Source organism: Heptranchias perlo, chromosome 3 (assembly GCF_035084215.1).
Source record: "Heptranchias perlo isolate sHepPer1 chromosome 3, sHepPer1.hap1, whole genome shotgun sequence".
Lineage (NCBI taxonomy): Eukaryota > Metazoa > Chordata > Chondrichthyes > Hexanchiformes > Hexanchidae > Heptranchias > Heptranchias perlo.
The window spans coordinates 119,278,533-119,304,047 of record NC_090327.1 but is presented as its reverse complement, the minus strand read 5'-3'; the positions used below and the strand labels follow the sequence as shown (position 1 = coordinate 119,304,047).

General features: G+C 42.1%; 1 protein-coding gene across 1 annotated transcript in view; it reads right to left on the bottom strand.

Moving 5' to 3' along the window:
• Positions 1 to 8,590: 8,590 nt before the first annotated feature.
• LOC137319851 (eukaryotic translation initiation factor 3 subunit E) overlaps positions 8,591 to 25,515 on the bottom strand; it is a 157,813-nt gene continuing 140,888 nt past the window's right edge. The window contains exons 12-13 of the mRNA XM_067981769.1: positions 24,448 to 24,582; positions 8,591 to 8,793 (exon numbers count right to left, since the gene is read on the bottom strand). Coding sequence (XP_067837870.1) covers positions 8,755 to 8,793; positions 24,448 to 24,582 — 174 coding nt within the window. The 3' untranslated portion in view covers positions 8,591 to 8,754. The remainder of the gene's footprint in view (positions 8,794 to 24,447; positions 24,583 to 25,515) is intronic.

Sequence of the window (25,515 nt, the reverse complement as noted above, 5' to 3'; positions counted from 1 at the left end):
ACTTGTTACGTGAAAAAAATTGAATTAATTCAAATTAACCTACGGAAATAAAATGGCAACATTAAGAAAAAATGGCAAAAATATTGAAATGATCCATTGAAACTGCGAGACTGTATAACACAGAAGCCTTACCCTGACAGCGCAGTGTGTTTATTGAGTGAGTATCTGAGCTATATAAACAAGGAAGACCCCCAGATCTAGTTCCTTGGCTGTGCCCAGTTACCTCATCTCAGCTAAGGCATTGGGATTGGCATGAGCACTAAAATTGGGCTCAGTACACTTGGATTAGGGAGGGGAAATTTGGCAATTCAGTGACTCCTGCTGGAAGTGCATGTTTGGATGGTAGGTGAGGATAGGTCCAGACCCTGGCTCCAGGCCCAGACCCACGCCCAGCCCTGATACCCCAGTATTCACTCACACATCAATAAAGTTCACCTGAGCAAGGCAGGCCCGGTGCCGGCTGTGTTCAGGGCAACCAAATTTTGCACAGTGGGCTTCAAACAGGTGTTAGGCCCCTTATTGGCATACGCAAAGAGCCTAATGCCTGTTTCAGGCGTGAGCCATGGACGCCTATTTTCTTTTGCTTACACCAATGTTGCGAGCGACACACTTTGGGCTTTTAATGAACGTGCGCTTCCTACCCACCATATTGGAGGCTGAGGTGCCCGTTTAGCGCCTGAAAAAACGGGCTTGGCATTATCCAAATTCTAGGCAAGTGTCTTCCAGAGAGAAGGGGAGGGGAATAAATTGGTGGGATAAATATAACAACAGCAGAAAAAGCATTACTGTGTTCAGTAAACCCCCTTCAAAAGTATTTATTGAAAGGGGAGAAAACTGAATTTGATATTATAAGGACTTCTAATGTCCAGAAGTGCAACAGGATAACTTTGCAGGAAGAGTAATTTAAAACAATATCAATACTGCACTGAATTATATCGGCAAAATTTGAAATATTTTCGAAAGTTTGAGAGAAAAATAAATGATAGAAATGTGGTTAATGTTTGGAACTATAATAAGTGGTGCTAACCAGAGTTTGGCTTCAAACCCTACATCCAGTCTATCATCAAGGCATTATCTATGTCTACCTCACTGGTCATCATCCTCCATCTCACCTCCACTGCTGAATCCCCCACTTATGCCTTTGTCACTTCTAGACACTCCATGAGGGTAATTGTAACCTAACTCGCCAGGCGGGAAACCCACGGGATCGGGTGGAAGGCTGGTTTTACACCCCGCCCAATATTACTCTCCACTGACTTCAACAGAGAGTAAAATCAGCAGGGTGTTAAACCAGCATTGCATCCAATCCCGTCAGTTTTCCGACTGGTGAGTTACATTAAAATTGACCTTCATGTTTTCAATGCCCTTCTGAGCTCCACCATCCAGGTCACCCAGAGCTCTGTGTTCTACGTCCTGATCCAGACATGGTTCCTTTCATATCGCCCCAGTCCTTGCTAATTCCCATTGGCTCCATTCTTCAGTGCAGTGACTTCAAAATCCTTGTCCTGATCTTCAAATCCCTTCATGGTCTTACTTTGCCATCTCGCTCCAATCTTCTCCGATCCTACATTCTAACTCTGGTCTGTCAAGCATTTTTCACTGCCTCTGCTCTACTTTCAGTGACAGTCTTCAGCTATCTCACCCCCACACTCTGGAACTCTCTCTGCCTTTCTACTTCTCTCCCCATCTTCAAAAGCCTCATTAAAAGCAACCTCTTCAATGTACCTTTGGTCATCTCCTTTAGTTTCCCTCCTGCTCTTTCTCAGCTCTAACAGCAAACTATGAGACGCCGTAGGAAGTTTTGCTATTTTAAAGGTGTAATACAAATGTTTGTTGCTGTGGGAAGTTAAGTTCAAGAGGTTGAGAATCACTCGCATACAAAAGGTCAAACTAGACCATATCGGACAAACTAAGGTGCAACAGTAGAACCAGCATACAACGAACCAACTTGCAGAAATCTTGACCGTTCCAATTTTCTTACTTGATTTATTTACATGAAACGAAAAAATGTGCAGGGCTACGAGGAGTGGGACTAGCTGGATTGCTCGTGCATAAAGCCGGCATGGACTCATTGGACCGAATGGCCTCCTTCTGTGCTGTAACCTTTCTATGATTCTAGGTCTACCAACATACACATCTACTTTGTTAATGACACAGAATCTAATCATTGAAAGATATTAAGATTGATGACCAAGGATTTAAAAATTTGCTCATAGCATATTGTACATGTTTTTCTGATAATTATTGTGACTCATTTCATTACTTATTCAGAGCATTTAATTTCAAAATTTGTCCTTGTTGGAATGCAAGAACAAAACTTGTCCCTACATTACAACAGTGACTGCACTTCAAAAGTACTTCATTGGCTGTAAAGCGCTTTGGGACGTCCAGTGGTCGTGAAAGGCGCTATAGAAATGCAAGATCTTACTTTTACCAATCTTAATACAGACCAGCTGAACGGTGAGGTTTTTATAAAAGGTACTAAGTATGGAAGAAATATGAAGAGTTATAAATTTCCATATTTGAGAATTTATTGCTCCTTGGAGCAGAGTAAACTGACAATTAAATAAGTTTTAGTGGATTCAGAACATCAGGTCGATGTAAACATTTCACTATAGAGTGAAATACATTATTCATTGTGCCTCTCCGCTGTATCAGTGATCCCATTACCTATTTCTAAAGCCATTACAGTATAGCGTGACAATTTTTGGGAAGGAGTTTAGTGAGATACAAACTTGTGCCAAAATAAGTTCTCTTTCATTTGTCACTTGCGGCTGAATGTAACCAGGTTTTGCAAAATTACGAGCCCATTTATTTTTTTTGTTTTTTGCAATTCCACAGCGTGACGGCAATATCAATATTTCTCAGTATGCACTCCATTAAAATCATATTCAAGCTTGTACAGCACACTGAAGGTGAAATGGTGAATAGAATGCAGTTAATGTCATCTCAATAAGGATTATATACGATAGCTGTCGAGTCTTATCTTGAGGGGTAAAAAGTTATGGGATTCAGATTATTAATAGATGATTCACAAATATGAAAAGTATTTGAGAAGAATTACAATGGTCAAGTCCTTGATGTAAATATACGAGGTCATATGCATACTTTGAAGGGTTATTTTGATTAAAAACAGCCAACTTTTTAATGCTAAGGGTACACCATTACTCACAGGCACAGACCTTGCCCCATGATTTGGGGAATCATAATTCAGCTGCTTTGTGAAGAGGTAGGTTATTTGATTCAGGGGAGAGCAGAGGGGTCAGGTAATCCTATTTCGTACCATGAAGTATATGCTTCACCTGTTACTGTACTTCTAAAGTACGCAGTGTTTTCTTTGACCTCCCACATTGCGACAAAATTCCAAGATCAAGTCAAATAAGTGTCAGCAAAAGATGCATACCTAAAACTTATATTTCTTGTTACCATTTCTTGATCCAATGGGGCATTACATCCTTTCAGGGATTAATATTAAAATGCTTTATACACATGGGGAAAAAATGATGCATGAAAGTCAGTTATTCCTAAGAATTAAGCTTCTTTCAGTAGTCTGGCAAAAGTCATGTGTCAGCATTGAGTAACGTAAAAGACTTGGGACGAGAGAAACACTCACATGTGTTTACTCCTTTTACTGGTGAAAATATTAATCACAATTCTTTTTAAGAAGTGCGCATGTGGGATATTTCTTATAGTGACATTACTGGAATATAAAGCTCCACATAAAGCAAATCGTACAAGTTCCATAGCATTCCACCCTGGGGAATTGGGAAGAAAAATGAAATCACATTCACTAAGTTTTTAAAAAAATCTTTAATTCCTCAGCCAAGTACTTTTATATCCTTTCTTTGAAGCGTTGTCTTTACACAATAGGTGCAGAGTTATACAACACTCACTTGTATCGAATGGATTTGTTGATACGATTCACCAAAACCGCCTCACTCAACACGAGATTACACCGAAGAGCCATCTAATCAGTATAAAAAGGCTTTGGAGGGGGTACAGCGCAGATTCACCAGAATAATACGATGGCTTAAAGGTTTAATTAATGATGAGAGGTTGCATAAACTTGACTTGTATTCCCTTGAATTTAGACGGTTGGGGGGGTGATCTAATCGAAGTGATTAAAAGGTTAAAACGATTCGATAGGATAGATAGAGAAAACTATTTCATTTGGAGGGGGAATCCAGAAAAAAGGGGCACAATCTTAAAATTAGAGCTAGGTCATTCAGAGCTGATGTCAGGAAGCACTTCTTCACACAAAAGGCTAGTGGAAATCTGGAACTCCACCACCCCCCCCCCCAACACACACAAAAAAAGTTGTGGATGCTCGGTGTCCATTGAAATTTTCAAGACTGAGATCGATAGATTGTTGTTGGGTAAAAGTATCAAGGGATACGGAGCAAAGGCGGGTAAATGGAGTTGAGGTACAGATCAATCGTGATCAAATTGAATGGCGGAACAGGCTTGAGGAGTTGAACAGCTGACTCCTGCTCCTACAACTATGCAACTCTGGAACAGTGTGTGAATTCATTAACAATGACTCAAGGCCTTAACAAGCAACATTTGACTTTTTTTAAAACAAAACAAACCTAGTCTATTAACTACCCATTTTTCCTCCCCAACTACAATATTAGGGTTGTTTTTTTCTTTTTCTAAGTATGTAGGAGGTAGTTGTTCCAGACTATTCCGATGTTCTCCTGGCCGGCCTCCCACCTTCCGTACACTTGAGCTCATCCAAAACTCGGCTGCCTGTATCCTGACTCACATCAAGTCCTGTTCACCCATCACCTCTGTGCTCGCTGACCTACACTGGCTCCCGGTCCAACAACGCCTCGATTTTAAAATGATTATCTTTGTTTTCAAATCCCTCCATGGCCCTCCCTATCTCTATAACCTCCTGCAGTCCTACAACCCTGCGAGATCTCTGCGCTCCACCAATTCTGGCCTCCTGCGAATCCCCGATTTTAATCACTCCATTGGCGGCTGTGCCTTCAGCAGCCGGCACCCTAAGCTCTGGAATTCCCTCCCTAAACCTCTCCGTCTCTCTCTCCTCCTTAAAACCTACCTCTTTGACCAAGCTTATGGCCACCTGTCTGAATATCTCGTGGCTCAGTGTCAAATTTTGTCTGATTACGGTCCTGTGAAACGCTTTGGGATGTTTTACTACATTAAAGGCGCTGCATAAATGCAAATTATTGTTGTTGTACTGTGTGCCTGTGTGACCTCCCAAGAGGTAAGAGCAACATACCCCTTGTGTCATTCAATATATAAAAACAATTTACTTTTATAAACAAATAATTTCTCCTACTGGAGTATACATTTCAGAAGCACTCATTTTGGAGACAAGGTGATCCTAAGTTCTGTCACCCCCACCCCACCCTCTTATAATCCTTAAGAAATCAAAGGCATACTGACTCTTGGCAGCCGTCTACCTGGAAAAACTATCCTTTACATGACCGATTTTTCTTACTAGTCCATACAAGCTTACAACACAGGAGGAAGCTATTCCACCAAGTGAAATGTGTATTTCCCTCAACATGGTAGTTGAGGAATAATCCAAAGAGAAAATCATTCCTTCACTCCGATCTCCTAAACAGCACACAAGCCCAATTGGGACAAACCCAAGGTGATGCTCATCAGCAATTTGGAGCTACAATTTGTGGCATTTGCAAAGTGCTAGGTCATATTTATCTTGTATGTTCTAATAGTCATAAAATGGCCTCACCACCCCTTTAATTCCTCTTGCACCTTTAATTCTGCCCCTTTTTATGTCATTGCACTGAGGTATCCCTGCTGTCAGAACTAGAAAAGTCACATGAACATTCAACCAACCCACTCTCTTCTAATATTTGCGGCATTCAAACTGTGAGGTGATGTTTTATATGTATTTATAAATATCCCAATCTGTTCAATTCATACAAAGCCTTATTGGCTGGGAGAGTGGAGCACTCACACCATCAAAGGCTGACGATGCTCAGATTTCCCACTCTACATCTGCGAGACACGGCATCTGCCATTCAGGGCGAGTCACACTCTGAGTGGCGAAGGGAGAAATATCACCAAAATAAAACGAAGTCAGGGACAAGATGAAGTGCTTCAGATCATGAAAGCTCATCCCTCTCGTATACTAACTTCCACATTACAGCATCAAACTATATGCAGAACAACCCCAAAGATTTTGATTCTACTGGAATGTTTGTCACTCAGAATAACAAAGTCCATAGAATCTTACAGCACAGAAGGAGGCCATTCAGCCTATCGTGTCAGCGCTGGCTCTTTGAAAGAGCTAGTCAATTAGTCCCACTCCCCTGCTATTTCCCCATAGCCCTGCAAAATTTTCCCTTTCAAGTACTTATCCAATTCCATTTTGGAAGTTACTATTGAATCTGCTTCCACCACCCTTTTAGGCAGTGCATTCCTGATCATAACTTGTTGCGTAAAAAAAAATCTCATCGCCCCATTGCTTCTTATGCCAATTATCTTAAATTGGCGTCCTCTGGTTATTGACCCTCCTACCAGTGGAAACAGTTTCTCCCTAGCTGCTCTATCAAAAACCTTCATAATTTTGAACACCTCTATTAAATCTCTCCATAATCTTCTCTGCTCCAAAGGAGAACAATCCCAGCTTCTCCAGTCTCTCCACATTACTGAAGTCCCCTGTCCCTGGTATTATTCTAGAAAATCTCCTCGACAAGGCCCTGGCATCTTTCCTAAAGTGTGGTGCCCAGCATTGAACACAATGCTCCATCTGATGTCTAAATGAGGCTGGTCACTTAACCATCTCTAGTCCTCCACCTAATCACAGACCATTCATTTTTTCCCCTCCCTGCTCAGTTCCTCCTTATAAGCAGTTCATCATAAGCAGCTCCCAGTTCTGACGAGAGGTTATCAACCTGAAATTTTAACCCAACCATCCTCTCTCCACAGATGTTGACACACCTGCTGAGTTTCAAATATCATCTGTTTTTACTTCAGATTTCCAGCATCTGCAGTATTTTGCTTTTTGTTCCGTGTGGCTGGATTGATAGTTATTTCCTTGGAGCAATTAGGTGTAATCAACCAATGACTTACATGAGTGGAGAAACTCGAGAAGCTGGGATTGTTCTCCTTAGAGCATAGAAGGTTAAGGGGAGATTTAATAGAAGTGTTCAAAATTCTGAGGGGTTTCGATAGAGTAGATAGGGACAAACTGTTTCCACTGGCAGGAGTTTGGTGGACAGGGGGAGTGGGTCTAATTGGACAGCTCTTTTAAAGAGCCGGCACAGACATGATGGGCCGATTGGTCTTGTTCTGTGCTGTAAAATTCTATGAAAAAAAACTGATGTGGATGATGTTTCGGTGCCAATGAAACCTTGGCATTAAAGGGGCCAAAATTATTCTTAGTGCCACTGCCATTCCTGTTTTATAGCCAGGTTATATTTTGTTGATTTTGGAATATTTAACCACCTATTCTAACAACACCAGGGAAAAAGACTGGAAAAGCCATTAATCCAGGCTGTGAGAAGGAGCTGAATTTAGTGGAGCAATTAACCACTTCAACAGTTCACAAGGTTAGGCTCAGCAATCTGTCAAAATAATTCCCTCATATAAGCTCACCAGTAGGCACAATTTACAACAGAAGCATTAACGAAAAAGACTTGCATTTATACAGCACCATTCACAACCCTCAGGACGTCCCAGAACGCTCTACAGCCAATGAAGTACTTTTGAAGTGTAGTCACTGTTGTAATGTAGGAAACGCGGCAGCCAATTTACACACAGCAAGCTCCCACAAACAGCAATGTGATAATAACCAGATAATTAGTGATGTTGGTTGAGGGATAAGTATTGGCTAGGATACCAGGAAGAACTCTGTTACTCTTCTTCCAATAGTGTAATGGGATCTTTTACATCCAGCTGAGAGGGCAGATGGGGCTCGGTTTAACGTCTCATCTGAAATACTGCACTGGAGTGTCAGCCTAGATTTTGTGCTCAAATCTCTGGAGTGGGACTCGGATGCGCAACCTTCTGACTGGAGAGTGCTACCCACTGAACCACATTAAAACAAAGAAAAGTGAGAGAGGACAGTTACTTTTAGGATGATAGCTGGGCGTATGTTAAACTGGTGAGAGATAGAGAGAAGTTCAAAGTCAGACACCTAGACTCTCCTTGAGTAGCAGTGATGTGAACTTTTGACTGTTGAATGGGGAACTGCCCATTGTATGGGAAGCACAACTGCTGGGTTCACACTACTCGCTGAAACTATGCACTTCAGTTATGGTTTTTTTTTGAGACCACATCAATCCCTGGGTTGCTATTGCCCCTCAGTTCCTGCCTACCTACCATATTTTAAGTGCAGTACATCATACAGTTTGCACACAGCACTTATGCTTGATGCAGACATGTTTTACAAACTCTCAATGAAGGCAGGGTGCAATGTATCAGCATTTGCAATCAGCTTTCCATTGCAGAACATCACTCACTTAATATTACAGAACAGACTGATTTCCCTTGAAATCCTAATATAGTACAAGAACAATTTTTATAAAGCAACAATGAAGATCGACAGAACTACAAATAACCCTTAAATAAAAATCAAAACATCACAATGTTTTAAAGTTGACATTTTATTTTATCCACTGATATGGGTTCCAAAATATGACAAGATAATGTCTTTGTATTTAAAAAATGAATTGTTGCAACGATGAACTTCATTTGGTCTGACAAACCAAGACTGATCTGATCTTCAATCTACACAGGTTTCTGTAATCATCTTCAGTAAAAGCCAGAGTCTGTAGTAGTCCAGTTTGGAGCCTGCAAAACAAGAGTCAAATCAAATCCATTAGGAAAAAGACAGGAGATTTATATAACTCGTTAAGAGTTGGCATCTTATTAACTGAACGTATTCAGAGTTTAAGGCCTTGTCTGTAACACTTCTATATTCCGGCTGTACTTAACTGAATAAGGAAATCTGTATATGGATTAATGCTGAACAGCGATCACGCTGTCTGCTTAGAATACCATCCAAAAGTTCCAAAAACCAGATGCCCATAAACAACTAAATTACTAAGTGTCTGAAGTGTGAAGCATCATCATTTCAAGAGCAATTAGGTGAATTCTATCACACTGGGCTGGTTCTGTTCATTATGTTTCTTCTGTGGACTTGCTAAAATGGAAAATCAAACATTGTAAATTTGTACAGCTTGTGAACAAAACCAAACTCCTCTGAAGATTCCTGCTGTAACAGGAGACTCTGGTGATATCGCTACATTTTTACCCATCACACCAGGAGATCATAGCTTCTTTATCTAGGAACACAGGACTAGGTGGAGGCCATTCAGCCCCTCGAGCCCGTTTCTGTCATTCAATTAAATCATGGCTGATCTGTATCTTAACTCCATCTACCAGCCTTGGTTCTGAAACCCTTAACACATTCTGGGAAATATTACAGTAATGGGCAGAGTGTGCACACGAACTGCACTATAACCTCAAACATTATAATTTCCCTGTATGAAAATTAGTGTTCCTCCTCCCACCAATGATTCCCAGAAAAGTTACACACAATACGACAAAGCAGATACCGCGAGATAATCTCGTCAAAATGGCACTTTTAATAAAACTCCTGTCTGTGTAAAGTCCAAATTTAGAAGGTAAATTTCTCCCTAACAATGGAGACCACGATTCAACAGACCTGGTAGAAAATGATGTTTGTGAACAAACTAAAAATAAACAATTTTAAGCTTCTTTTGAAGAGAAGCCAGCCAGCCATTTGGAGTGACCTTGTCCATCAATTGAAACACCTTATCCAGCTTGTGTTTTCCCCTTGCATGAGGTGAAGGGAACACCTCTTGCCAATTCGTAACTGTTCCTGGAGTTGCAATTCCAGGAGTCCAGGATCCGAGAGCTGGCTACTGCCGCTTATTCCGTTCAATCTGGTTTTGTAGCCTGGGGACAGACTCGGAAGCAGAGGTAAACCTAGGGAAATCATTCTGCCACGGGACTGCAGAAAGCAGATTGAATAGCTGGCACCCAGAACTAGAGTAAAAACAGTATAAAAGCAGCTTGAAGCAAATGGATGTAATAAACATGAACAGAAGCCCAATCCACAAAATTTATTCCAATAAAATTTCTATTAATGACATCTGGGTACAGTGTAAAATCCTCCATTTGTGATTGTATTTCGTGTGATCCTGCTGCTTTCTCAAAGTAAAAGAAAAAGCAAGGAATAAATTTCAGCTTAAATAGTATGGACATGTACAGTGTACATTTATAATAACCTGGTCTGAAAATGCACCATGCAGACTACATAAACTCGCAGATTATTGGTTCCACAGCTCAATAGTACCATGTACAGTTCGACAGAGACAAGGTAAAAGGAGGCCAACGTTCCTGGTCAACTGGGGACTGAGCCGCAGAACAGGAAAAAATGAATGCACAAAGAATGGTTTCAGCAGAGGAGGCGGCCATTTGGCCCATCAAGCCTGCGCCGGCTCTCTGCAAGAGCAATCCAGCTAATCCCACTCCCCCATAGCCCTGCAAATTTTTCTCCTTCAGATACCTATTTAATTCCTTTCTGAAAGCCATAATTGACCCTGCTTCTACCACCCTTTCACGCAGTGCATTCCAGATCCTAAAAAAGCTTTTCCTCATGTCGCCTTTGGTTCTTCTGCCAATCACCTTAAATCTGTGTACTCTGCTTCGCGACCCTTCTGCCAGTGGGATCAGTTTTTCTTTATTTACTTTGTCTAAACCAGTCATGATTTTGAATACCTCGATCAAATCTCCTCTCAACCTTCTCTGCTCTGAGGACAATCCCAGCTTTTCCAGTCTATCCACGTAACTGAGGTCCCTCATCCCTGGATCCATTCTAGTAAATCTTTTCTGCACCCTCTCGAAGGCCTTCACATCCTTCCTAAAGTACGGTGCCCAGAATTGGACACAGTACTCCAACTGTGGCCAAACCAGCGTTTTATAAAGGTTCAACATAACATCCTCACTTTTGTACTCTATGCCTCTATTTATAAAGCCCAGGATCCCGTATGCTTTCTGAACCCATCCTGCCACCTTCAACGACCTGTGTACATATACCCCAGGTCTCTCTGTTCCTGCATCCTCTTTAGGGTTGTACCCTTTAGTTTATAATGTCTCTCCTTGTTCTTCCTACCAAAATGTATCACCTCACACTTCTCAGCGTTAAATTTCAACTGCCATGTGTCCGCCCATTACACCAGCCTGTCTATGTCCTCTTGAAGTCTTATCACTATCCTCCTCACAGTTTACTACACTTCCAAGTTTTGTGTCATCTGCAAATTTTGAAATTGTGCCCTGTACACCCAAGTCCAAGTCATTATTATATATATCAAGAAAAGTAGCAGTCCCAGCACTAATCCCTGGGGAACACCAATGGATACCTTCATCCAGTCTGAAAAACAACCATTCACCACTACTCTCTGTTTCCTGTCACTTAGCCAATTTCGTATAAATGCTGCCACTCCTCCTTTTATTCCGTGGGCTTCAATTTTACTGACAAGCCTTTTATGTGGCACTTTATCAAACGCCTTTTGGAAGTCCATATACACAGCATCAACCGCATTGTCCTCATCAACCCTCTGTAACCTCATCAAAAAACTCAATCAAGTTAGTCAAACACAATTTGTGCTGGCTTTCCCTTATTAATTCACACTTGTCCAACTGAATATTAATTTTGTCCCGGATTATTGTTTGTTTATAAAAGCTTCCCTACCACTGAGGTTAAACTGACTGGCCTGTAGTTGCTGGGTTACATCCTTTTTTAAACAAGGGCGCAAAATTTGCAATTCTCCAGTCCTCTGGCACCACCCGTGTCTAAGGAGGATTGGAAGATTGTGGCCAGTTCTTCCGCAATTTCCACCCTTACTTCCATCAGCAACCTAGGATGCATCCCATCTGGACCTGGTGACTTATCTATTTTAAGTACAGCCAGCTTTCTAGTACCTCCTCTATCAATTTTTAATCCCATACAGTATCTCAACTACCTCCTCTTTTACTGTGGCTTTGACCATATCTTCTTCCTTGGTAAAGACAGATGCAAAGTACTTATTTAGTACACCTGCCATGCCCTCTGCCTCCATGCGTATATCCCCTTTTTGGTCCCAAATTGGCCCCACCCCTCCTCTTACTACACGTTTACTATTTATATGCCTATAGAAGACTTTTGGATAAAGTCATTCGCTAGGAAATGTTTCTCATCTCTCCTTCCTCTCTTGCTGTGCATCATATAGTGGGGTACCTGGAGGTGTCTCGATAGTGGCCTGGTGTCCAAATTCACCCCCTTGGCAAAAAAAGTATGCCCACAGCATCATCTGATGGTAGAACCGCATTTGAGGATACTCAGTACATTGAAAAGTTGGTGGGATGCTGTAGGTAACCCACTACGCCAACAATGTGTGTCACTCCACTACTTTCAATCACCAACACTGACAGAAATCCAATCGAAATCGATCAGAAATCAGACTCACTGAAATAAGTGTAAAAGCCTTTCACAGAAGAGACAAATGATAAACATTTAACGGAATACGATGCACGATATTTCCAACTTCTTTACAAATGCATGCCATGCTACTTTCAAATTTCAGTTCTGGGCTGAGAGAAAATTCTTATGGCACTATTTCTATTAGTTATGAGCTGGTACTTCATAACAGAATGTCATAAACCACCCAACCTTTCCACTACACAGTCAATATTGTTTTGATCAGTCAGCGATCACACACTGCATGAATTAAGGCAATACCTCACAGCATCAGGAGAAGCTTGACCTGTTAAGCCAAGGAAAACTGCTTATTTCAGTAAAATTTACAATGTACAGAAGGGTCTTTGCACTTTGACAAAGGTTATGAACACTGCTCAGCTAACCAGCTGTTGCAGGACTGATGTAGCAATCAGAAGGAGTGCAAAATTACTACCATATGCATTCAGTGGCCTTCCAGACATGTTTAGCTCTAACTTGTTAATAACTGTCACTACCTTGAAACTTAAAATACACTGGGCCGGAACTTGCTCTGACTAACATGGCAAGGCTGTCTGCACATCCTGCGGACAAACACTACGAGAAAACTTACCTCGTGGTCTCAAACGTCCACTTGCTCTCTTTTCAAATTTTTTTTTTTAGGTTCAGCGCTTTGATTTCAGCGCAGGTTCATTTGGAACCGATACAGACTGTGGGAATGGAAGCCACGCCCACAGAATTTATCAAGGCGAGACGTCACGCCCACAAGCAGGCAAGTAGAAATCATTCCTTCACAGTTAACTTCTGTATATTAGGTTAAATAAAAATAAAATTTAACCTGATTATAAAAAGCCAAGCAAATGATTTTATGTAATGAAACTTACAGAAGTTAAAAGTAAAAAAAATGAAAATTCTTAATTTTTAAATTTTTTCTAATGATCAAAAAATATTAAGAGTAATGACATTCCACATTTTTAAAATTTAATTTTTTGATGTTTCGCAGTCATTAACAGTCATCATGCTTTTAAAAAGTAGAACCTGGAAGGTAGTAATCTCCGGATTATTCCCGGTGTAGTGCTGGAATTTTCTAGCATACCTTTTGGTGGCGTAAGTATCTTCGTTCCAGCTGGGCAGATGGGCAAATTTACGAATGTTTAATGATTTTATTGATTGTAGCATAGGTGGCCCTCCAATGGCAATCCAATGGGAGCACGTCTTCGCCGGCAGTTTGAGGGGACACCATTGATGAACAGCGTCCTCGGGTGAGCAATTTATGCCCCATAGGTATGCAGCATTATAAACTTGCATATGATAAACAGGTCCGTTCCTCCACACCCAGCATTAACAATGTAACAACCAAACAAGTTTCAATTTTCCCCAATTACAAAATAGGGAGTTCAACAAACTTTCATAGCCCTTCAAACCTTTATTGGTCAGTAACACTACTTGTAGGGGTCCAATTAGGAGTGAAAGAGTCTTCATTCCAGCACTTAAAGTAGGCTTACAAAGTTACAACCTCTCAATTTTGTTCAGCTTTTTTTTTTGTTTGGGGGGGGGGGGGGGTAGACTTTTCATATTTTCTTCCTCACCCTATTTCATTTTATATTTTATCCACTCTTCACTGAACTTCATTACTCTTTCTCAACTTCACTCAGTGTCTACACTTCACTCTGAATTAGCTTCTATCCAAATTTGCTCATTCATTTGGTGCCCTCTTGTTCTTCTCTCTGCCCAATGTGGCCTATATCCCAGTTTGCTGCTCAATCACACTGCTAATTCTTCTACATCCATCTCTTTCTGCTTCTCCTTTGATATTTTAGCTCCATTTCCAGGGTGGATATTTACGAGTATCCCATTGTGTTTATCCTGATGTTGCCTTCAAAAAATAAGCTTGGGCACCCAGAAGTAAGATAAATAGGGAATAATCCAGGATCCCTGATAAGACTGTGATCTGGTTATGTTTGGAAGGTTGAAATCCACTGTGGACAGGGTATTGAAGAGCCATATTCAATTTCATTAAAATTTTATCATGCAGTTTGGTGATTGAGAGTTTTGAAGAAAGAAGTGAACTTCAATCAGATCTGTTGCATTTCAGTAATTTGCCGAATATTGTCACTCCTGAACATGGAGTTGCCTTTCACTTCTTAAGCCATCTTCTCCAGCCTTGGCAAATGCTGCAAATAAGTCTAAATGCTTTTGATCCTTTCCTGAGGCTGCAAGAATTTTTGCCCCCAAGTTCAGACACCAGCTTAATCGTCTGCATTCCGTACAATTTCACAACCACAATTTTCCACTCCCATGACTAGTTTGTTCTTAGGACTGAAGATCTATTTGCATGCCTACTAATCTATAGCTGGTCACTCAGATAGGCAAATGCTAATTGGGATAACTTCTGCACTACCCACATGGCAGTACCTCACACCCAGCCCAGTCACTCAGTGCTTCCCTACAGTTCAGCTCAACACGAATTCTTCAGCCTCAACATCCAATTTATCCTTTGAATTTCTTACTACGTGGCAAATTTTGTACATCAGTTTCACGACTCTGCATTACCACTAGTCATATCAGTCTCCTCGTGTTTGTAGTAATTTTCATAATTCAATCAAATAAAATGATTCCAGTACCTAAACACCATACAATCACGTGATCAACTCCCATGTTTTATTAATCCTCATATTCTGGGATTTATATAAAATAATAATGCCTTATGATAAGTGGCCCCCACGTATCTAAAGTAGCTACACTGACAAACCTAATACGCACTCTTATAGAAGGATACCAAACTGTTCCCAGTGCTCGGATGAGAATTACACAATTTCCCACTGCCTCTTATAACTGTGGCTGACCCACAGTCAGAGCAAGTTCACTTTTCATGACACAGAAGGTGCATCTGTTACCCAGTACCTGAAGAGAGGGCATTAAAGCTAATGAACCGATTGAGATGCTCAAAAATTCACACTGGGACTGTGTTAAACAGCACTACATTAAAAAAGGTTTTCACGCAGTTGTTACATCACAATGCAACTTTGTGAACAAATTGAGTGCGCTCGCTCTCTTCTTGGGTACTGGATTCACATTCAGGCTCTGTTATAGGTACAGGAGTAGGCCATTCAGCATCTCGAGCCTGTTCCGCCAAACAATTAGATCATGGCTGATCTGTATCTTAACTCCATTTACCCGCCTTGGTTCCGTAACCCTTAATACCCCTACTTAAGATACACGTTCCCCTCCAAGTCACACACCACCCCGACTTGGGAACATATCGCTGTTCCTTCATCGTCGCTGGGTCAAAATTCTGGAATTCCCTATCTAACAGTACTGTGGGAGAACCTTCACCATACGGACTGCAGTGGTTCAAGAAGGTGGCTCACCACCACCTTCTCAAGGGCAATTAGGGATGGGCAATAAATGCCGGCCTCGCCAGCGACGCCCACATCCCATGAACGAATTTAAAAAAAAAAAAAATCTATCAATCTCAGTTTTGAAATTTTCAATTGATCCCCAGCCGTAGCAGCTTTTTAAGGGGTGGGGAAGAAAAAGAGTTCCTGATTTCCACTACTCTGTGTGTGAAGAAGTGCTTCCTGACATCACCCCTGAACACACCTCTGTTGCAATCTCTCAAGCACTAGATTGTTAGCTGCTGCAGTAGTATACACCAAGCCAGTGCCCCAGTACCATATGCCAGATACAGGAAGCTTTATTTAGCACAGCTATTAAAAGTCTACTGATTTACAGAAGCAAAACCCTTGCACTGCTCGAGGAAGTTGGAGACAAAAAGCAGTGTTGAGTTTGTCATCACTGAGCTAGTCATCTTTTCCTCTAATTGCGAGACTCCTTTGATAACCAGCAGGAGCTTTCACCTGCGTGCTTATACTGGCTGATTAAGGCATGAGTGCTTGGATCTCTCAAATAAATCAAATGGAAGTCCTAAAAGTTGAGACAAGGCTTCTTCTCACCAAACTGCAGAGGGTAGGTTTACTTAGAGGTGCTGGTATCATAGGCTCATTAGGCTAATAAATGCAGTCCTACCCCACCGCTGGCAGTGTACAAGCCTATCTCATTTCTTAGATAAGTTGATGAAGATTAATCATCATGCAAGATTTATTTTCTCTCCCCTTATCCAACGTTACTGCTGCAAACATTCAATTGTGAGCAAAATAAAAGTAAATCGAGAATAAAAATGTAGGTGCCAGCTTGGCTCACTCCCCCAAATTAGAAGTTGGTGGGTTCAAGCCCCACTCCAGGGCTTGTGCACATAATTAAGGCTGCCACTCCAGTGCAGTACAGAGGGAGTGCTGCATTGTTGGAGGTGCTATCTTTTGGATGAGACATTAAACTGAGGCTATGCCTGCTTGTTCGGGTGGACATGAAAGGTCCCATGGCACGAGGTGCCCTGGTTGACATTTATCCCTCAACCAACACCGGCAAAGAAACAAATTAACTGGTCATTTATTGTACTTGCTGCTTGTGGGACCTTGTGCGCAAAGTGACTGCTGCATCTGCTTACAGAACAGTGATGACACTTCAAGTGCCTCAGGATGTCCCCAGGCGTCAAAGGTGCTATATAAATGGCAAGTTTGTTCGTTCTTTACAGCGGTTTACTCTAAAGCTTGGGTTTCTTCCATTTTTAGATCAAATGCCAAAGCAATTTAAAAATATTAACAGCCTCAAGAAGCTCAACACCATCCAGGACAAAGCAGTCCACTTGATCTGCAGCACATTCACCACCGGCACACCATGGATGCACTGCAGCAACTCCCCGAGGCTTCTTCGACAGCACTTCCCAAACGTGCAACCTCCACCACCTAGGAAGACAAGGGCAGCAGGCACATGGGAACACCATCCCCTCCAAGTCACACACCATCCTGACTTGGACATATATCGCCCGTTCCTTCATCGTTGCTGGGTCAAAATTCTGGAATTCCTTACCTAACAGTAATGTGGGAGAACCTTCACCACACGGACTGCAGCGGTTCAAGGCAGCAGCTCACCACCACCTCAATGGCAATTAGGGATGGGCAGCAAATGAGATGCTCACATCCCGAGAATGATTTTTTTTTTAAAAGTGAATTGGCTGAGTTGGCATCAGAGTGTGATTGGACACCAGTTTACCCCACAAGTTCATTTCCAATCAGATAGTCAATGGTAGGCATTTCCCCTGTGGGGGAGAAGGCCACATTGAAATCTACATAGAAAAAAGGCAGGAAAAGACCATTTGGTGATCCAGGAGAAGTGTAAATGGTTACAGCAGAATAGCAGAAGGGGAGAGAAGCCTGGAAAATCTGGCAAAGAAGAGATGGCTCCTGTGCTGGTACTTGGGGTGCAGCACCACATATAGAGGGATTTTGATAGAATAGATAGGGAGAAACCATTTCCAATGGCAGGAGGTTCAGTAACCAGAGAATAGAGATTTACGGTAACTGGCAAAAAAGCCAGGGGGCAGATGAGGAGAATTTTTATTATGCAGTGAGTTATGATCTGGAATGCACTGCCTGAAAGAGTGGTGAAAGCAGATTCAATAATAACTTCCAAATGGGAACTGCACATTTACTTGAAAAGGAAAAATTTGCAGTGCTACGGGGAAAGAGCAGGGGGAGTGGGACTAATTGGATAGCTGTTTCAAAGAGCCGGCAAAGGCACGAAAAACCGAATGGCCTTCTTCTGTGCTGGATCATTCTGGAGAATTCCAGAACATAAATTGCCCCCCCACCCACCTGACTAGAGGCTCAAGGGAACAGAAATAAGTTAGCGAGGATATTCCATTAGGTTTCTCATCAGTTTTTCATATATTTCTGCTTCAGGAAACTAAGCAACATTTAAATTCCCCTCAAGATGAAAGACAACGGGGAAAAGGATAGATGTTGATCAGGACTTTCTTGCTTCAAAACCTAGAAATTCCCATATTAAAACAAAGTGAAGCATGACACCCACCTTTTAAAGAGTGGAATAAAAAGCTTCCTTGGTACTGAAAATACAGTAATTTAAGAGCAAGGTGACTGTGGTATGAACTATTTTTACAAGCTGACACATCTGGTACAATCGTACAAATTGTGAGGCACGGTAGAAAACAGACTGCTCGAGGTAATGTACTGAAAAATTAAACAGGTTGTGTTGATGGACCAGCAGGCAGCACAGCATTACATTCTATTCAGAGTCGTGATTCATCCAATAGAAGTTTACAATGAAGGTTCAGTTTCCTTATAACCAGATTCCCAGATTAGTGTGCTATGGTCTCAAGATAATTCTTTGATTTACACCAACACCGCCAAATTGAAAGACACATCAGGCAGGCATGGGAGTTTGGGCCGGTCCACTTTCAATTGCAGATGATGGCATACTCAGGCTGAATGTTGTTTGAAATGTCTCAAGCAAGAACACAAGAAAGTCAGAGATAAGGAGTCCATTTACATACAGGTCCAGCACCAGCACAATTCTCACTTTCCCACATCTTAAATATTCAGGTTTCCTCAGGGATAACTCCTGGCCAGCTCCCCAATGAAAGTGTGGCACCGTCAGAAATCAAGGAATGTGACCAATGAAGTAGCAAATACCATTATCTATTTAAAAAGGGGGGGGGGGGGGTGGAGAGGGGTAAAATGAGATATTTGGGGCCCCATTTAATCTTTGATGAAGTTGTTAAAATCAGTCTTAACAAGATAAATGGTTATTTTAATTGAAAGTAGCTGCATCCTTGAGATCCAATATCTCAGAGTGGTTGAAGCAGCACACAGCCAAGGCAGATATGCTAAAATGAGCTTTTCGTAATTCATCACAGTCACTGAGCTGCTGAAATAGGAGTTGGGACAGTTCATCTTTCTCTGGCCAAAAGGGTAGGCAACCTGTTTCCATCTTTGTCAGTTCAACTCTTGTATTTGCCACTAGATGAAAAGAAGAGAAAGAACTTGCATTTATGTAGCATCTTTCATGACCATAGGCCATCCCAAAGCACTTTACAGCCAATGAAGTACAGCCAATGTGGTCACTGTTGCAATATAAGATGGTAACTAAAAGAAGTGTGCCCCAACTCACATTCAGATTCTCCCTCCTCCTTCCTCCATTTTTGTTATGTAAGGGTATTAAGGATTACAGAACCAAGGCAGGTAGATGGAGTTAAGATACAGATCAGCCATGATCGAACTGAATGGTGGAGCAGGCTCGAGGGGCTGAATGGCCTACACCTGTTCCTAGAAAGTCACCTGCCTGCACTATACGTTTCCTCAACAGCTTCAACAAGACTAACTTGCTACACAGAGAAAACATCCACACAATCTTGTCGACCACCACCAACACGGCACGCCAGTCGACCACCACCACCACGGCACGCCAGTCCACCACCACCACCACGGCACGCCAGTCCACCACCACCTCCACGGCACGCCAGTCCACCACCACCACCACGGCACGCCAGTCCACCACCACCACCACGGCACGCCAGTCCACCACCACCACCACGGCACGCCAGTCCACCACCACCAACACGGCACGCCAGTCGACCACCACCAACACGGCACGCCAGTCGACCACCACCAACACGGCACGCCAGTCGACCACCACCAACACGGCACGCCAGTCGACCACCACCAACACGGCACGCCAGTCGACCACCACCACCACGGCACGCCAGTCGACCACCACCAACACGGCACGCCAGTCCACCACCACCACCACGGCACGCCAGTCGACCACCACCACCACGGCACGCCAGTCGACCACCACCAACACGGCACGCCAGTCGACCACCACCACCAACACGGCACGCCAGTCGACCACCACCACCAACACGGCACGCCAGTCGACCACCACCACCAACACGGCACGCCAGTCGACCACCACCACCAACACGGCACGCCAGTCGACCACCAACACGGCACGCCAGTCGACCACCACCACGGCACGCCAGTCGACCACCACCACGGCACGCCAGTCGACCACCAACACGGCACGCCAGTCGACCACCAACACGGCACGCCAGTCGACCACCACCACGGCACGCCAGTCGACCACCACCACGGCACGCCAGTCGACCACCACCACGGCACGCCAGTCGACCACCACCACGGCACGCCAGTCGACCACCACCACGGCACGCCAGTCGACCACCACCACGGCACGCCAGTCGACCACCACCACGGCACGCCAGTCGACCACCACCACGGCACGCCAGTCGACCACCACCACGGCACGCCAGTCGACCACCACCACGGCACGCCAGTCGACCACCACCACGGCACGCCAGTCGACCACCACCACGGCACGCCAGTCGACCACCACCACCAACACGGCACGCCAGTCCACCACCACCAACACGGCACGCCAGTCCACCACCACCAACACGGCACACTAGTCGATCAACAACAGGGTATAATAGCACAGCTCTTTAGCAAAGATTTTCATTTCCAAATATCTTCTGATAAAGTGCTACAAAGGACGTGTGCTAAAGTCACGCGCCGAGTGATATCTCAAAATGGATCACAAATTGGCAGTACACACATTTCTAGAAGAAAAGGAGATCTCAGAAGGAAGGCAAGGTTTTAGGTAATAACCAACGATGTCGGGCCTCATGGTGCTTGCCTGATCGCCTTTGTGGGGTTGAAGAGGAAGTTTTGACAGATTTCCTGAATTGATTATGGGTTTCTATGTTTTGTTTGCCTCTCCCAAGAGGTGGGCAGGAGGGGAAGGACAAATTCAGTAAGAAATGGGGCTAGTGCGCATGGGCCCCAATGGCCCTTGTCTCAATACATAACATGTGGTCGTAAAGACCCCAATTTAATAATAGGCAAGAAACACAGACATGACAAAATGTAATGTGCAGCAAGTCTAAGAAAAGTTCAAGGGAGGAAGGAAGCTTTATATTTTGTTATGAATTTGGGTCTACCATTAATATAGTCGAAAAGGAAAAATGTGCAGGGCCGAGGGACTAATTGGATAGCTTTCAAATGAGATGGCACAGGTCGAATAGCCTCCATGATTCTATACTACATGATTCTGTATGATCTTGGGTTCAGTGGCAACAGACATTCCTATAAGTGGTTTGAGGATCTTTCTTTTATGGGAATGGATTGACATCGGTCTATATCTACTTGAAGGATATGACCCGAATATCTGCAAATTTTCCACATACATTTCCTAAATTTCTTGAAGTTGGGCTGAGTTAAAACCAGATGAGACAAAGTTTGGTTTGAATGATTAAGCTCTTTTATTTCACAGAAATGTGAATCTACAGAGCTATACTTCTGACCAGATTCACTTAGTTCAATAGATACACTTTACCTCCGCATTAAAACATAAAAATAATGAACATGCTACATTGCCTGACAGATACAGATTTTTGGCAGTGTTTCTGTACCTGATCTCTGAAGGAGGGACAAAGCCATTCAATTCAAATAGAAGCATATGGGATTTGTTCATATGTTAAATTAGCAGTTTTTTAAAAAAAAATCAAGTTACTTAAATCTGCTTGGTCCTAGTCACTTTTTATTTTTAAAAAGGGTACTTATCAATTTTTGTTCAACTCAGAAATAATAAGGTCAAATAGCTTTCGTAAATGGCGAGAAAATACAGGATTAGTTATATTTCAGTTTAGCAAGGCAATTGCAAACTATTATTTCCCAGTACATAAGGATTGAGCTAAGTTTAACGATTACTATAAAAAAATGGTACTGCCTGTTCTTTTAGTGCTTAATAAATTTATTTGGCAGTTGCAGCTGAAGTATGATGGCATTTTGTCAACTTCTGAAACGGTAGATCACAAAACCCCTTTATAAGACCAGGAACTGAAATATGTTGGTGAGGATTTTCTGCTCGATCCTTGGGCACACTATGAACGTAGACAAATATCTGGGCAAGTGAAAACACTCCCTCTGGGACATGAGGATTTAGGATTCACCTTCGAGAGTTGTCAAACACAGAAGCCAAAAATAGCTAGAGTTTAAAACAGTAAAGAAACCCAAAAACTTTAACAGTTCTCTCTCAGACACAAAATATGATCCGCAATTGATAGTCAATATTTATTGCGCAGAAGTCAAAAGCATAATGGAAACCTTCACAGACTTTAAAAAGGCTGTAAGAAGAAATACGCAAGATGAATTGACTGAGGAAGTAGTGAACTGAACTGAAATAAAGGAAAACATGTGATAGGGCCTGGAGGAAGGCCTGTGCTTGCAAAACACATGCAGTGTCCCAGAAGTTTTCCTTCCTTCTGGATGGCAGCATTTTTTTTTGACTTATGAAGACTGAACGAGGATGAACTGCAATTATAAGCTCCTTGGATGAGGAGCTGGGCTTGCCCATTTTGGCTCTAATGGGAAAATACATGGCAAAAAAGTATTCCCTCTCAGCACAGCTGGAGGTTGTTTTGTTGACTGCACAGTTCGTTCACATGCTTTTCTTTCTCAACACCATATTCTGTCAGGACAGAGAAAAATGGGGAGGAAAACAAGAGTCTGACACCGGTGTTTAATCAATCACAACCAATCCTCTATCCTCACTGGCATTGAATCTTGTCACCGACCCATCAGATCTGCTAAACTGAAATGGGTGCGGATAGAACTCCAGTGGAGAGGAACAGCAGAGATATTAATGTTTTTATTAAAATACATGGAACCGATGTACACATCACTCATTGTACTTGTCTCTAAAGTTCCCTTTTAACACTTACCATTCAAACAACGTAAGCAGCGCTCTCAAATTCCCCAAAACAGCTTACAGATGTTTTCTCTATAGTCACACTTATTTCATTTTGTACTTTGTAGTCAATCACAGCAAATTCAACTTATCATAATTATGAAGCTCAGCTTTGTTACTGCTTATTAGAACCAGACATGTTAGCAAGTAACTGTTAATATGGCCATAGGATTGCACTGAGCTCAGCCTTCTGAAAAATCCCTAGGTAAATAGCGAATCACATTCGCAGAGCCTTCATTGCTAGATCCATTATCAGTAGCCAAATGGACAGAGAGAAAAAAAAAAGTGGTTATTTCCAGACAGAAAAATTGAGGAAAAATTTCTGGTTCACAACTCATTGCCCAATGTAGACAGAAAAAAATCTACAACATCAATAAAAAGGAGAGAATTTGTGCGAATGAATTTGAAAATTCCTGCCTGTATAGTTCCCCTTACCCCAATGAACAGTTCATTTTTGCCCAACAGCCTCAATAGTATAGTCACCGTATATTGTAAACAATTTTACAACACCAAGTTATAGTCCAGCAATTTTATTTTAAATTCACAAGCTTTCAGAGGCTTCCTCCTTCCTCAGGTGAACATTGTTGGAATATGTGAGAGATCCAATTTAAGAGAGCAGAACATGATAAGTGAGCAATTTTGCCCTTCCGATTACTTTCCAAACATAAAATTGATGCATATAAAAAGCTATAATTGAAAGGTTGATGAATAGAGAAACTTTAAAAAAAAAACACCTTGAAGAATATACAATTCTCTAGTTGCTGTACTGTGTTGAAATATTGTTTGAGACCTTTTATCCATTTCTTGTGGGGAATGAAAAAATACAATAAGTCATCTCGTACTTGTGTGAATAAGAAACAAAGTGACCATTCAATGCTATTTGTAAATGGAAAGAGCCATTTTTAGATTTGTTGCAATTTCTTTTTCTCGATTATCTTTTTGCTAATTGAACGCAGATTTAGTTCAATCTGATGGCTTTTACAAGGGATTGATCAGAATTTTAGAATGTTATTCAATCGCACGTTAATTTCTCTCTGTAACTATTGTGCTGTATGATTTCTATGATTTACAAATGTTCAGAATGTTGGACTAAAAGTGATACCATATTTAAGGTAAAAAAAACAAACTGATGTGGTTAAAGCTTGAGTTTAAGAATAGGCAATTACCTAATTGTAATTTACCAAACCTGGTTCAAAACAGCATCGCCTGCACTCTCCCTAATGCACGTCTGCAAGATGTAGATGCTCGTAGGGGGACTCTTTGGTCCACAGGGTACGCTTAAAGCAGTTAACAGTACTCACCTCGGTCCTATTGTTTTGATTCATTTTCTTTTCAATGTTCATAGCCAACATCTGACTCCGAAAAGAGAGGCTCTTTGTTTTCTCGATGACCTGTTGATATGGCGACACAGCGTTGTTTCCCATGACGACGTGCCCCTACAAATAAAAAAATGGTTGCCAGGACCATTTGAAATTTTCAGTGAATTGTATGTGCCCATAATTTGTTGTAGAGGCTTTAAATACTTCAAAAATACCATATGCCTATGCAAAAATTAGTTTAAATTTCTGTTCCAATAAAGAATGTAAAAACTTGTTTTTGCAAAAATCTGAGGTCACTATAATATTTTCATTGATACTTTATCCATTTAAAATTAGGTCAAACTTGGCAATGCCCATCAACATTACATGAACAGGCCTTAGCCTTCAATATAAAGCCCGCAGAGGACAATCAAAGATATCCTTTCAAAATGGCATTGTTAAAGAAATATTTGCCAACAAGCCACCTGATTTCATCAACTTTCACGCCTGAAGTATACCAAATACACACTGTATGAGCTTTAATGCTGTATTAGTCTCCACTATAGCAAATGGTTTCATGACAATTCTCATGAAGAGCCTAGCCTCCAGAACCCCAAAGTTGCAACATTCCGAAACAATTAGCATCTGTAACCTGTTGCAGGTTGTCAACAGAAGTACTTGCAGGAATAAAAAAAGCCAAATCTGGTTCTTCAATTGCAAAAACAGGCCCATTCTTGTTGGTAGAGAAATCAGAAAAACTACAGTCATAATGAGAAAATCTCAGTCTGAAGGCACCTCTGAGAAGTCATTATCATTGGTGTTGTCACTAGGAATTTTTGGAATGTTGGGCTTTTAAGACAAATCGCGAAGCGAGCCTTTGGCTCAATGGGAGCAGTCCCACCTCGGAGACAGAAGGTGCAGAGTTCAAGGCCGGAGCTCCAGAGCGCATGGTCGGCCCCTCCCTCTTCATATGGGTTGTAGGAGCCCATGAATCCCTGCCACTGGATAGGACTAACCCCCCTAAATCTTCTGGTGTAAAGATGGTTACGGCCATGGAAGCAGCTTTCACGT